General features: G+C 45.8%; 2 protein-coding genes across 2 annotated transcripts in view; one reads left to right on the top strand and one right to left on the bottom strand.

Annotated features, from left to right (window-relative positions):
* LOC137432443 (uncharacterized) overlaps positions 1 to 4,904 on the bottom strand; it is an 82,560-nt gene extending 77,656 nt beyond the window's left edge. The window contains exon 1 of the mRNA XM_078783211.1: positions 4,612 to 4,904. Within this exon, the coding sequence (XP_078639337.1) occupies positions 4,612 to 4,761 (150 nt within the window). The 5' untranslated portion in view covers positions 4,762 to 4,904. The remainder of the gene's footprint in view (positions 1 to 4,611) is intronic.
* A 189-nt stretch (positions 4,905 to 5,093) lies between these two features.
* On the top strand, positions 5,094 to 15,003 carry LOC137432442 (3-((Z)-2-isocyanoethenyl)-1H-indole synthase). Its single transcript, XM_068124381.2, has 5 exons — positions 5,094 to 5,576; positions 9,075 to 9,232; positions 11,183 to 11,322; positions 13,413 to 13,568; positions 14,144 to 15,003. The coding sequence occupies exons 1-5, from the start codon at positions 5,353 to 5,355 to the stop codon at positions 14,315 to 14,317; spliced, it is 852 nt and encodes a 283-aa protein (XP_067980482.1). The 5' UTR covers positions 5,094 to 5,352; the 3' UTR covers positions 14,318 to 15,003.
* Positions 15,004 to 15,541: the final 538 nt, after the last annotated feature.

The following is a 15,541-nucleotide window of genomic DNA, read 5'->3' as shown; positions in this document are numbered from 1 at the left end:
TTCAGTTGCACACCTGTGCAATCACACCTGTTCAATCCTCATACACACGGCATCATCTCAGCTAACTACTCCCCTCTGAAACTTGCGCTTCCCAGTCGTCCCTTTAAACTATTGCGCTCCCACGTCATTATCATCCACACTAAACTACCTGCGTCCCCACTACAGGTATCAGTCACTATCTAAACCTTAACGTTACCTAATGTCATCTTCGCTAGATCCCTACCAATATAACCTAACCCACCCGGGCTAGTTTTCACTGCCATCAACCCCATAAGCTATAGCGCATTTGCCCCACCTTGTGAGGGATGACAGAGTTGCCATCCCACCACATCGGGCATCTCCCACTACCAATTTTGCACATCAAATTTCAGCCAATTCAAAAATTTTCCATTTACTGCCAATTCTACCCATCATCTGCCTATCATTACTGCCAATCATCAAATTTTGCCTTTTTCTAATTTCGGGGCCAAAACACTATCCTCATCACCCGTCTACTTATTACATCCTCTCGGTGCGCCAATTCACGTCTACAGCCCGGCTTCGTACAGCCGAGCAATGAACGCGGGTCGTTTTGTGCCAGCGGCTGGATACGTCCCGCATTCGGGGCAGGGACGGGGGCTTACCCGGGCCGAGATCCCACGCACCACCTCGGCGTGGAGCCATCCAATGTCCCGATCTCGACCTGCCGGCACGTCTCAATAGAAAGTGGTCGCCATGACGACCCTTCCTATCGGGCTGCCCGCTCCGCCTAGTGGAGCCCGGACGCGGCCGTTCCAAGCGAGGCCCAGCGTGGATCGCGTACGGCGGTCCTTTCGAACCCGCCGCGGCTCGGATCCCCGCTGGTTCTCGCGGCACGCGAAGCTGCCCGACGCGCACCGAGGGCCCGATTCGGCTATAAGTCGTTCTAACCTCTAACCCGGTTACCGTCGATGCTTCACCTGCATGCTTCACCTGCATACGCTACCCCTTTCTTGCTCATACCTCCAGCTGTTCCCATGCTCCTCGTACCTTTCCTTACACACCTCGGTACACTCATTCCGCTCACCGACTTGGTCACACACCTGACCACCGAACACCTTGGCACACATTCGTCGCTCGCACACCTCACCAACACACCTCTTCGCGCCCCCTCCTCGGTCACCTCCTCTGTGACAACCACAGGTGTGCTCTCACCCGCACACCCAACCATGTGCCTCACGACCAACTCAAGTGTGCATTCCCACACACGCTCTACCATTCCAGGTGTGCATCCTTCCATTCCAGGTGTACATCCTCGCTCACCTGTCACAACCAACTCACGCTCCGTGTCACTCTCACTACTTTCACCTCCACTCTTGACAGCACACTCACCCTTACTCTCGACAGCGCACTCTTTCCTCATGCACCTGTCTGTTACACACCTTTCTCGCGCACACTCTTGCGCACACTCTTTCGTTACTTCCTCCGTAACACTTGCCACACCGCGCTTCCATGTACCCCCTCGCACACACGCTCCTACCGACTCACTCTCGACAGCACACTCACTCGTCGGCGCGCACTTTTTCCTCACACACCCCATGGTCGGACATTCTCGCACACCTCTTTTTTCGCACACCAGACCTGTCGCACACTTCACCAACGGCCTTTCACGAACACCCGGATCCATAGCAACCCCCAAGCCGACTGAAGCTTTCCTCACATCATATACATTGCCACTCACCTCCGTACCTCGTCTCCGCACCTCCTTTGCCACCTGCAAACTCTTTATTTGGTTAGTGAGCATCACATTATGAGTTGAGCACCGACCTTGCACATATTCCATCACCTCCTCCTGGATTTCTCTTTTAGTTTCTGTCCGTCCCTTCTTAATTTCACTCACCTCTTCTTCCACTTCCTCTAATTTTCGCTTCACCTCTTTTATTCCCCGGTGCGTCTCCTCAAGTTCGTCCTCTAAGGCTACCGTGACCGTCTCTATGTGCATCCTCACCTCTCGGTCCTTCGTCTCCATTATCTCTGTCACCTCGTCCACCCTCATTGTCAGTTCCTCACGTACCATCTGACATTGCCTCTGTGTCGCTATTAATTCGTTTTTAATTTCTTTTTGTGTCGCCTTTAACCCTCCTAGTACCGCAGTGTTCTTTTGAACCTGCTCCACTAGTTCTTTTTGTCCCTCCGTCAGCTGTTCCACCTCCTCCGTCAGATCTTCTATGCCCCCCTGTAACCTAGCCGTATTATTCCTCACCTCTTTCTCCATACGCTTCTCACCTCGCTTTACCTCCTCGCGTAGCCCCGAGACCCCCTCACTCACACCTCGTCGTATCTCCTCTTTCATCTCCTCCATCTCCTTTGTAGATGCCACCCTCATCTGTCCCAATTCATCCCTCTGAGCATCCAATTTGGTTTCTACCCCGATTTTTACCTCCTCTATCTGCTCTCCCATTTGTTTAATTTCTCGGGCGGATTGCTCCCCTATTTCCCGCAATTTGTCCTCCATCCTATTTTCTAGCCCCATTAACCCATTTTTCATCCCCTCTATCTGATTCTCCTGGGCAGCCATTCTATTTTCCACCCCCGTTGTGAGTGAGTGTTGCAACCGAGGAGAGACGATTTTTATGCGCTTCAACACTTGGCGGTCCCGTTCTGTGAGCTTGTGTGGCCTACCACTTCGTGGCTCAGCTGTTTTTGCTCCTAGACGTTTCCACTTCACAATAACAGCACTTACATTTGACCGGAGCAGCTCTGGCAGGGCAGAAATTTGATGAACTAACTTGTTGGAAATATGGCATCCTATGACAGTGCCACGTTGAAAGTCACTGAGCTATTCAGTACGGCCCATAGTACTGTCAATGTTTGTCTATGAAGATTGCATGGCTGTGTGCTTGATTATACCTGTCAGCAATAGGTGTGGCTGAAACAGCCGAATGCACAAATTAGAAGGGATGTCCGCATACTTTTGGCCATGTCGTGTAGTTGTTTAGAGAGTGCGTTTCGATTGTCTGACAACAAAACAGATTTTGAATGTCTTTTTCACATGGTGAGCTATAGGTGGGCTGCTCTAGAGGTGGAACAAACAATATTTATATATTCTGCCCCTTGATGGAAAAACATTCAATATTGACGATGTAAAAGCATGACAATACTACAACGGCACTCAGTAGAGAGCATACCTCCACCTGGATGGACATATCACTCAATGGTGAAGAATCACTTTAAAAATTCTACGAGCTGCATCCGGATCAAGATCTTCACCAAAATTGAATCGATTCTTCGTTGTGACACACACAACCTTTTTCCACTCTCCCTTCTCCTCCCACTCTCCCCCCTCCTTCCTCCTCCCACAGGGGGGAGAGTGGGAGGAGGGAGGAGAGAGTGGGAGGAGGCGGAGAGTGGGAGGAGGAAGGAGGAGGCGAGTGGAAGGATGGAGGAGGTGAGAGTGGGAGGAGGTGGGGGAGAAAGTGGGAGGAGGGAGGGGTGAGTGGAAGGAGGTAGAGTCCCTGTATATAGAGAGTTGTGTCAACTCAAATTTGGCCGCCATTTTGTGTCTAAGTGTGTCGGATTAGATATACATGTACATTCGCGATATGGGGTGATATATTCTAAACCTGCTAAAAAAAAAATTTACTACACATATTTAGTCTTATTATTACATACAGGTGATATTTGTTTTGTCAAAAACTCAGCTATTGCCGTGAAAAAGAGCTGTGTGGTGATATTAAAAGTGGTATGGCAATGCATATTACAAGCCAACACTGCATATAAGAGCTAACATTATAAGTAAGACAAACCAATGCTGTCGTTCTCTGAATTTTAATAACTTTTAGAAAGGAGTGTGGGCATATCCAATATTTTTAAAAGGGTGCCGAGAGCAATTCCGGTGTAGGACTTCCAGCCGACATATAGTCTAACACACTTAAAACAAATTCTGTACGTGGTATTGCCATATTTCTATAGTGTACAACTTTAGTTTTATCGACATTTATATTCAATTTCCATTGTAATGATTTAACAAGCTGCAAGTCAGCTTCTGTCTCTGACATAAGGGAAACGTCATCGGCATCTAGTAAGATTGAAACGTTCATTTATTACTACACCCTTGCCCAGAACTCTGATGGATATTGCCTGATCGATTAATATGTTTCATAGCTGGCGACTTGGCTGCACAACCCGCAAAAAAATTGAGCAGGTCCCCCCCTAAAATTGCTTTTATGATTGCCGATTAGGCTAAAGATTTTAAACCAAAAAAATAACTTGCCTCGGAATAAGTTTTGAATGGACGGACAGACAACTGAAAACAAAACGGACCATGGGTTTCCCACCCCTATAAAATCAAAATTAATTCCCTCTGAAAAGGTACAGTGAGATTGCCCGCAGACTACCCAACCGCAGACCAGGCAATGTCACTGTACCGGGACATTTCATCAATCAATGACAATATGCGGTCCGCTAGGACTACCCGAAAAAAATTGAGCAGGGTTCTTCCCACGGAAATGCATTTTTGGTCAGCTCCTTGAAGATTATAAACAAACACAAATCACTTCCCTTTAAAAGGGTTTTCAACGGACAGACAACCAAAAAAAAACCGAGCAGATAGAATTGCTTTTGAACATCGATCATCAAGCGGCGTGGGCCTACCTGGCAGAGTCTCGAGGAGTCGATCGCTTTCCAGCTCTTTCGTCTGACTTTCGCTTCCCAAATTTGTCTTCTGACTTTATCACTTGGAAATCTATACATCTTATATTTCCCAGATTGGTTTGAACAACCAAAAGCAGAACAACCAGTCATTTTGTTTGGCAATAAACAACATTCCCGTACCAAGCTGACGTTCACGCACGGTGAAGTTAGACACAAAATGGCGCCACGAAATCACGTGACCAGAAATCTCGGGTCAGCGCATGGCGAAACTCTCTTTATACAGGGATAGGACTCTAGAAGGAGGGAGGAAGAGAGAGTGGGAGGAGGGAGGAAGAGAGAGTGGGAGGAGGGAGGAAGAGAGAGTGGGAGGAGGAAGGGGGGTGAGAGTGGGAGGAGGAAGGGGGGTGAGAGTGGGAGGAGGAAAGGGGAGAGTGGGAGGAGCCCCGCCATTATTGACACACTTTACACGAGTACAGTTGTACAGTACGATAAAAAATAAAATTGTGACTCTTATGAGCGGTGTATTGGCTGCATATTTGTCGCTACTCTCTCGCTGTCTCGTTCTCTCATTTTGTATCGTAATTAACTTTATATACATAAATACATATATGCCGAGCATTTTAAATATAAAATGTATAATCTTATAAATAAATAGTTGATAGCCGGATTCATTTTTATAATTAACTTTAACAACCAAGCAAGAGAGATTTATTTATTTATTTATACAGTACACAGCTGGATATGGCACGTCAGTACAACTTAACGACCCAGCGTCTCGGAGCCATTGTGAAAGGTATTGATCTGAAGGAAGAGGTACCACCAGCTATCGTGAAGCAAATTCGAGACCACGTTACGAAACACCGGCTGCTTATTTTCAAAGATCAAGGTGTTGTACCTGCCCAGAGACAAGTGGAGATCAGCCGGTGGTTTGGAGAACTCGAGTCCACGTTCTACAAGCACCCACGGTTAGATTATAATTTATATAAATTATACTGATACATTTGAGGAGGCAGGACATCCTAATGTAATGAAGCAATCGTATTTGGCACCCTCTCACCCCCACCTCTCACCTTCACCCCCACCTCTCATCCCCATCTCTCATCCCCACCTCTCACCCCCCACCTCTCACCTCTCACCCCTCACCCCCACCTCTCACCCCCACCTCTCACCCCCGCCTCTCACCCCCGCCTCTCACCCCCACCTCTCACCCCCACCTCTCACCCTCACCCCCACCTCTCACCCCCACCTCTCACCCCCCACCCCCGCCTCTCACCCCCGCCTCTCACCCCCGCCTCTCACCCCCGCCTCTCACCCCCGCCTCTCACCCCCGCCTCTCATCCCCGCCTCTCATCCCCACCTCTCATCCCCACCTCTCATCCCCACCTCTCATCCCCACCTCTCACCCCCACCTCTCACCTCTCACCCCAACCTCTCACCCCAACCTCTCGCCCCAACCTCTCGCCCCCGCCTCTCGCCCCCGCCTTTCGCCCTCGCCTCTCACCCTCACCTCTCACCCTCGCCTCTCACCCTCGCCTCTCACCCTCACCCCTCACCTCTCACCCTCATGCCCACCTCTCACCCTCACGCCCACCTCTCATCCTCACGCCCACCTCTCACCCTCACGCCCACCTCTCTCCCTCACGCCCACCTCTCACCTTCACCCCAACCTCTCACCCCAACCTCTCACCCCAACCTCTCGCCCCAACCTCTCGCCCCGCCTCTCGCCCCCGCCTCTCGCCTCTCACCCTCGCCTCTCACCCTCACCCCACACCTCTCACCCTCACGCCCACCTCTCACCCTCACACCCACCTCTTATCCTCACGCCCGCCTCTCACCCTCACGCCCACCTCTCTCCCTCACGCCCACCTCTCACCTTCACCCCAACCTCTCACCCCTGCCTCTCACTCTCACCCCGCGCCTCTCACCCTCGTTTCTTACCTGTTTCCCGCCTCTTTCCTCCCTCCCTCCCTCCCTCCCCCCCCCCCCCCCCCCCTCACATCTCACATCCACTTCTCGCATCCCTCTCCAAGGAAAGAATTTTTGATCACACTATATATATATGATAACATGAAATGCCTCGGCCATCTTTGCTGCCAAAGATCGAGTCTCTTGTGCTCACCTGTATAATCTGTATTCCTTACCAGGAATTTGATCCACATTAAGATTTTGGCATTCACATGAAAATATTTAACATGGGTCAGGTGACAGGTAACGAAGTGGAGATTTGCCATACATCAATCACCCTTGGGTAAGTTGAGACAGAACAAATGTCGTTACTGCGTTCACACAGGTTTAATTCCTAGTACGAGTCCATTGTCTCAGACTGATTAACGATTCCAAAACTTTCATGTCCTAACTTCCGTTCTTTACTCGTCATTCAAATGGCAGCTCCTGAATCAGCATTTGCAAATTTTTTCGAATTGAAGTGCAATCTTTTCATGATCGATTCATTGTGTAGTCAACGTTCTAAAGAGTCCTTCAAACCAAATTAACAAATTGCAGGTGATCCATGAAATTGATGAACCCTTGAAACGACAGGTACAAATCCAGGGAGAGATTTACATGAGCCATTTCAGGTAGAAACCTGGTGAATATGTTTTCAGGAATACCTGTATGTAGCTATCTATGTATGTATTTATGTATTACCCCCACCAACGAAGGTGGACTGAGGTTGTGTTTTAACCCATGTCTGTTTGTCTGTCTGTGAGTAGGATATCTCAAAAAGTTATGGACGGATTCGGACGAAATTTGGTGGACAGGTTGGATGTTAGACAAGGACGCAACAGATTCGATTTTGTTTGTTCCATCCGAAAGAATGATTTTATAACAAACTTGATAAAAATCATTAATGATAAAGAATATCAAAACGCACAATGTATATTGTATATGGAATAATGTGGGTGGACAGGCTTGGAGTGTCCGTGGTCAGGGCTGGGGCATCCTTGGACAATGTTTGTGCAGCCGGGGATAAGGTGTGGGCGGCCGTGGACAACGTTTGTGAGGCAGCTGACAATGGGTGGTTGGGAGGGGGGAGAGCAGCACAGATAATGTTTGCGAGACTGCAAACAAGGCATGATTGGCCGAAATTGGCCGATTACATGGCTGCGGACAAGGTGTGGGCGTCCTCTGACTGGCCTAGAGCATCCTCGGACAGGGCTGGAGCATCCTTGGACAACGTTTGATCGTCCATGGACAACGTTTGGGTGGCCGCAGGCAAGTTGTGGGCAGCCCAAGGCATTATCGGCCGTGGACAAGATATGGGCGACCGCAGATGTTTGTGAGGCCTCAGAATCTTGCGTAGCCACGGACATGGTGTGGGTGGTCGCAGATGATCTTTGCGAGGCCGCAGATAAGGTTTGGGCCGACCGCGGACAAGGTGGGGGTGGAACGGTGATGCCTGACCCACTCCACAAGACGTACTCGACGTTGGCTGTCTTCCACTGATGTAACGTTTTCCGTTTGTCCATTAGCTTTGGAACATCACTTACCATGACATTGTAACATCTGTTTTTTGTTTCTTAAGATTTAAGACCGTCGATGTACCAACGCCATATTCCTCACTCGGGTGTTTCACTGAAACACCCAAGCCACGCTTCCGCAACAACTTCACTTGTTGCTTGATACTGAGCGATAAATGCTTATTTTTCAAAGCACCACTAGTTTGTCCAGAGGTTGAGATGCCGTTTTGACATGATTGCGGCGCAGGGGTATTGTACATTACAAACACAATTATGTGCATTAAATTATAGAGCACCACATGGTGATGCCAAATTAGAGTACACACCACTTCACAAGTTTGTTCCTGGTATTTGCGCAACTTTGCTTCCCCTGACGAGATAACCTGTGGATTAACTTTTGAATTGGGCGATAAACTTTTCAGAAGGCTTGCGGATGATTAACTTTTCAGAATGAAAGGGTTAAACACTGTCGGACTGTGTGGTTTTCAAAGTTTTGTTGGTTTTTGGGTTGCCGGATAAAGGGTCCCCGACCTGTAGCAAGATATTTTAAAATGTAGTATCCTTGTGTAATATGATGGTGCGGAGTGCCCATTTACCTTTTGAGTTCTCTAGTCTGGGTTGGATTCTTGTCCCACTAGAAAGGCAGGAAGGTTGCATCATAGAGTGAGCTATCCCTCAAATGTCTATAAAGCTTGGGATTCCTCTCCTGACATTAGTTGGCAGCCGTTAAAGATACCATGGTTTTTCATAAAGAGTAGGCGAGCTATCGAAGGCACCCTTAAGAAATTACGCTCTGCTTCGGTCAAACCTCAGTTCTGGCCAGCCGTTGCGTGAAAGTCTTAGGCCAAAAACGTATGATGCTTTGAGCCACCAACTCCAACTAGCTGGGAAATACTGGGAATACCAGAGACTACAGAGAGTCAAACTTGTTGCTATTCTTGGATGTATTGACGTTCCACACTTTTCAATTTTGCATTCTGTGGTTTCTCATTTTGTGTCCATCAGCTCTCCACATCCTGATGTATTTCGCGTGTCCAATGATGAACGGGAAGGCTGCAGAGGCGTAGGGAGGACAGGATGGCACATAGATGGCAGCTTCCAGCGTGCTCCATTTTCCTATTCGCTCTACCACATCGTCAATGCACCGCGCAAGGGTGCCACAGGTATTGTTGCACAGATCCGACTCATTGTATCAAAGGGGGAAATGTCACATTCTCAATAGTGTGCCTTCATTTGTACCCAAGTGTGTATTCTTTTAATTCAGCTATTACCAATTTGGGTGACATTATTGCTGCATTGTTTTTTGCTATTTTGCTACCGAAACAGTTTTTTTTTTTTTTTTTTTTTTTCTTCCAAACAGTGGAAAAAATAATCGAACTGTAAATTTCAGAGGGTACTGTATCCTGGGGCCGTTTTTCAGAGATTGCATTAGTTGAGCCAATTGTGTATTGAAGGGTTTGTGAAAACGTTTTGGTTTCGTTAGATTGTCCGCTCCTAGTCTGGGAGGTTGGCGGTTCAAACCCCGTCTGAGTTATACCAAAGACTATAATGGCACGTGCTTCTTCCTTGCTTGCCTATCAACATTTAAAAGGTTACAAGCATGAACAATTGGAAGGAAGAAATTCCTCTTTAGGAAATGCCCTGCCGAGTGCATTTAGAGAAGCGGCGCCACTGTTGACATCGCTGGTACCCAGAGTACTCTGATAGGTAACGGGACTTCCCCCAAGCTCAGTGGCTATTTTTGTCTCGAATAATATTGTGTTGTGTCACGTATGTTTGTTGGAAACATGAAAGGTTGAGGTTGCATGAAAAAAAAACAACTAGAAGGGCACTTGGTAGAGCGCATACCTCCACCAGGCTGAACAGTTTGTTTTGTATCCCACTGATAGGCCGGATCTGGATTCCGACCTGAACCAAAATCTAATCAATTCTTGTCACCGAACCAACCCATCCACCAAGTTTAGTCATAACCATCCACAACGTTTTTTAAATATCATGTTGTATATTGCTTCTCGCCTGATCTCTCGATGGTGAAGAATCACTTAAAGATTAAAGAATTATCGTATCCATATTCAGATCTTCACCAAAATCGAATCGATTCGTCCTTGCACACACACATCCTGTCCACCCAGTTTCGTCCAAATCCGTCCATAATTTTTAGCTCACCTGGAACTTAGTTCAGGGGAGCTTATGCGATGGCGCGTCAGTCCGTCCGTCCGTAACACTTGAAACTTCTTCTCCGAAACCGCTGATGGGATTGTGACCAAATTTGGCAGAAATTATATTTGTTGTGTTGTGACTAAAGTTTGTTCATGGTATTTCAAAAATCAGGATCTAGAAGGGGTCTACCTTGTGGTCAAAGTGGATCCAGGTTTGACCCCCCCCCCCCCCTCCCAAAAAATAGTAATTTGCTTTTTCCTCTGAAACTACATACACTATTTCGATGAAACGTCACCACAACCTTCATCATCCATGATGTACCAATGTTTGTTCAAGGCATTGGAAAAATTGGGGGAGGTACAATGGGTACATGGGGTGGGAGGGGGGAGGGGGTTTGCCCCCCAAAATAGGTATTTTTTGTTTATTTATTTAAAGTCTTATGATTATGTTAGTATGATTCTACATGCTGCCCTGTCTTCTATCAAGCATTGAAATTGGTTTGAAATACCTTTAGTCAGTGCAGTATACTGTTTATTCTACCAGGTGAGCACCAGGGGTATTGCCCCTTATGTTTTGAGATATCGTGCTATGTATCGGTTTTAGCCCCATCATGCAATGGTGAATAATCGCTTAAATTATGCTGCTCGATTCCAGATATTCACCAAAATCAAACCATTTCTTCATTGTCACACACCCAACCTCTCCACCAAGTTTTGTCCAAATCCGTCCACAACTTCTTGAGATGTCTTGTTCATAGACAGACAGACAGACAGACAGACAGACAAAACATAACCTCAATCTACCTTCGGTGGCGGAGGTAATAACATGGGACATTCCATTTTGTGTATATGTGACAATGACATGATGACCATAAACCAATGCCCTGCTTTTTGGAAGTTTCTTGCAATGCATAACTGACAGTAACGTCCCCTCTCCAATCATTTTTTTTGTAGTGTTTGCCCCACTTACGGAGCTTCTGCAGGGTCTGAGTCCTGAAAAGAGGGCACGATGGGAGAGGTTGTGGATGGTCAGTGATCGTCGAATGGGTGTTGTGCACCCTCATATCTACCCACATCCCATTACAAGCAAAGCGGTAACATTCTGTCAATATTGCTGATCAGATTCCTTTTTTTTTTTTGGTTGAATCCTAAAAAATGATCAATTTACTGTTGCATGAATTGGTAGATATTAAAATTTGTTGAGAAAATAAAGTTGTTCATTTTTAAACCATGCTTCTTTTTAAAACTATCGATCTTTCTCAATTATTTGTCCCAGCTTATTTGCAATTTGATCAGGCATGATGGCTAAAAGCTACTCGCACTCCTATTTGAGCTGTCTAGCCTTGGTTCGAATGCTAACCCAGCTATAAACTGTCAGCCTGGTATCTCACAGGCAGGATGAGGCATCAATGTATCTGCCGCCCCTTGGATGGATGTTAAACTGGGTGTCCCATCTTACCGCATTAGTTGATGAGCATTAAATGTCCCACGGTGTCCTTTGCTTAAGAGTCTGTAAGTTATCTCCGGCACCATGAGGAAATTACAAACTGCTGACTTACTGACTGCCGGGAAGGCAGTGACAATCCGTTCTAGTGGGGCTGATAAGCTCAAATATGGAGGTATTGTGCATTTTATGACTAAAGCATGAATGTTTCAGCATATGATCTACATACCCCAAGGTTTTATTTCAGACGTGGAGGCAATTTGTATCTGACCTCTGGTGACCTTGAGAGGTCATTGACCTCAGCATCGCATTTTTCCAGTTTTTGCCCCATCACTCTTCATTATAATCACATATATCTTTGCCAAAATTGCATTTTTGTTCTGATAAAGATACTTACCTACCCTACCAAGTATTTGTGTTTATTTCCAGGTGTAAAGAACACCTTAAAACTGCCCCTCAGATGAGATCAAATGAATTATTAATGAAACTTCACTCATTAAACATGTTTGCATTTAGTATTGCTGCATAAAAATTGATAAAGACCTGTTAAATACACACTAACAATGTGGTATGTTCTTGCGCATTGCAGGATAATCCCTCTGCATGCCTCAGCTAGCTCCTGGTACTCTGGTCTGCACTCTTCAGAATTGTTGTGGTGGAAAACCTATAGAACCCTGGACTTAGACACTTGGACGCCTTCCGTTCTTACCCTTCTTTTCTGCTTCTGGTGTCTGCTTCTTTGTCACCAAGTCAAAACGCCATACACTGATTGATCCTGCCCAACCTTCGACATCTAAGCATCCCAAGCCACGTTGCACCACTAACTGGGAACACTGTGCTCTCTGCCAAGTAGAAATAGGGGAAGCTTTGCAATGCCCTGCCAGGTCAAGCAAGCCACCAGTAGGTGGCGGTTATGTGTCACTGGCCAAGGAGCTCCTTGAGTTTCAGGAACTTGGACAAATACCAGCTGAGTTGGATCTGGACAGGCTGGGTGATGGGAGCAGCATAGAAGCCACACTGATGACCAACAGGGCCCAGTGGCACAAGACCTGTCGGTTACAATATAATCAAACGATGCTGCAGCGACGGCACAAGAACATACCACATTGTTTGTGTATATTTAACAAGTCTTTTTCAATTTTTATGCAGCAATACTAAATGCAAACATGTTTAATGAGTGAGGTTTCATTAATAATTCATTTGATCTCATCGGAGGGGCAGTTTTAAGGTGTTCTTTACACCTGTAAATAAACACAAATACTTGGTAGGGTAGGTAAGTATCTTTATCAGAACAAAAATGCAATTTTGGCAAAGATATACGTGATTATAATGAAGAGTGAAGGGGCAAAAACTGGAAAAATGCGATGCTGAGGTCAATGACCTCTCAAGGTCACCAGAGGTCAGATACAAATTGCCTCCACGTCTCAAATAAAACCTTGGGGTATGTCGATCATATGCTGAAACCTTCATGCTTTAGTCATAAAATGCACAATTGGTTTGCCTATCTGCCCCACTATTCAGCATATCCATTGCCAATAAACTTTGGCACCATGAAAACTGTAAAATTATGGTAAATTTACCATGATGAGTCATAAGTTATTGAAACTTTCCTCTGTAATGAAATGCATTTGAAGCATTGAGGGAAGAAAATATTCCTTCCTTGATCTCACAAGCTTCTTTCTACCTGAGTTTGATTTTATTTCATTTATTTTCCTCACTGGTTTATCTGTACTATTTCAGACGATGTGCTTCCATATTGGAATGACCGAGTGCTTTGTGTGGGACTATGAAGAATCCAATGCACGTGTTACATCTGCTGAAGAGACTGCCGAGATCCTGGCAGAAATTCACGAGGAATTTGTGAAGGACAATTGCGCCATTCAATACGTGCACAATGTGAGACTTCTCGGCTAATACTGTAACTTGATGGCCTCCTGCATCAAAGTTCCTTGTTAACCCATTATTGCCTCAGATTGCATCACAACACGTCATCGCATGCATCTTTTCTTTGTTACCCTGAGCTGCTCTTGGAGCAAAAGTTGTCCCCAGATTGGGAATGACACAAATGTCAAATCCCACCATCTTGATTTTATTAACTCAACTGGACTATGTCCAGCTGAGTTTTTGTCAACACCCAGTGTCCGTCATCCGTTCTCTGTCTGTCGTCTGTAAACAATTCGACGTCTAAGCTCTAAAAGTCACAAATATTGATGAAATTTGATGAAACTTGTTATGCAGCATCTTTAAAACATAAACTAGTTTGGGATTGCATTTGGCGTTGCACGCCCAAAAATGGGCGCGGCAGGGCGGCCATATTGAAAATCGATTTTTGTCATATATTTTTAGCACATATAAACTATTTAGTTTGTGGTTCTATTATGCATATTCTAACCATATTGATATAGACCAGTTGAGTTCAGGTTCCCTGGAACCTCTAGTTTTGTCCATGCTTCTTTCAATTTGTGCTGCAGTGGGAAACTGGTGACTTCATCATCTCCGACAACCTGGCTGTGGCACATGAAGCGCACCCGACTACTCAACAGCCAGCCAGCGAAGTTGGTCTTCGAGTGATGCACCGAACAACCATTCGTGGCTCTGTTCCACCCATTGAATGTCGCCGTGGAAAGCTCGACTGCAGCTCTTAATATGCAGGAGCTGTTTTGTCTTGAGGTTGTCTTCTCCTTCCAGCCAGCAAATTAGTTTAAATGCAGAGGCTGGATCTGGAGCCTTTGTAAGTATTACGAAGAGTCCATGTTCTGCTGTGTGACCAATTGCAGCCCTTGATAATGCCCTGCTTGGATCAAATGGAAACTCCTATGTTGTAATTGCAAGAAAGAGTGGCACTTTATATCAATACGTTTGATCAATGTGTTTACTTGTTTGTTTAGTTGTGGCGAATGTCCTTTCCTGATAATAGCAATATTAATTGTCATCGAGCTTGTAAGAGCAAATTGGATCTCGTTGTCGTCATGAGTACGATTATCGATATGCTTCATCTGCTATTTAATGATGTTGCCATGCAGATTGCTCCTGGCAAGGAATCCTCAAGGCAAGCCTCTCAGCTGTGTATCACATGGTCGTTAAAGTCGTCCATGGATTGACCCAGACCATGAATCTTAATTTTTTTTTGTCCAGCAGGTGATTGCATTGTCAAAGCATTTAAGATGATCAGTACTCTAATTATTGGATTTAACACTGATATCACTTTACACTTTTAGAGCTTTAACACCTGTCTTGCGGTTGAACACATTTTACTCCACTTATCTGTGCAAGTTTTGATTTGATTTAGGTTTATGGAAGAGCCAATAAAACATGGGGCAGACTGGTGAAAGTTTGCGATATTTTTCCTACCCTCTGGCTGGAGGAAAGACAGAGGAATGACAGGCGTTGGTATAATCATGTGTATGACATTGTAAATCCTTATTAAAGTGGGTGTTTTGTGGAAGGTTTAGGTTTTTTGGATGAGGCCTACAGGTCCGATAATGAAGTTCCGGGATTGAAGCAATAGAAAATTTTATTCTAAACATACCAATAATGTTTAGTGGTTGCCTTCAAAGTAATCTCGCTGGCAGTCTATACATGCTTGCCAATGTCACCGCCATGCTTCAAGTAACCATTGGAAGTAGTCTGAAAGGCCATTTAGCTCATTGGTCACAGCTCCCTGGATCTCTTCTATTGATGAAGAATGAGTTCCTATCATTGGAGTTTCTGACGTCGGTCAGATCAGACCACCATTCTCATCCTTTTGACATTTTCCTCCGTTTTGGTGATCGATGGGGGTCCCGACTGCGTGTCATCATTCACGTCCTTTCTCCCTTCCACAAACTTCTTGGCCCACTCAAACACATGTGATCTTGACATTGCATATT

This window comes from Myxine glutinosa, chromosome 8, assembly GCF_964187855.1.
Source record: "Myxine glutinosa chromosome 8, kmMyxGlut1.1, whole genome shotgun sequence".
Classification (NCBI taxonomy): domain Eukaryota; kingdom Metazoa; phylum Chordata; class Myxini; order Myxiniformes; family Myxinidae; genus Myxine; species Myxine glutinosa.
Note: the sequence above shows the minus strand (reverse complement) of the source record. Positions and strands in the feature narration are given on the sequence as shown.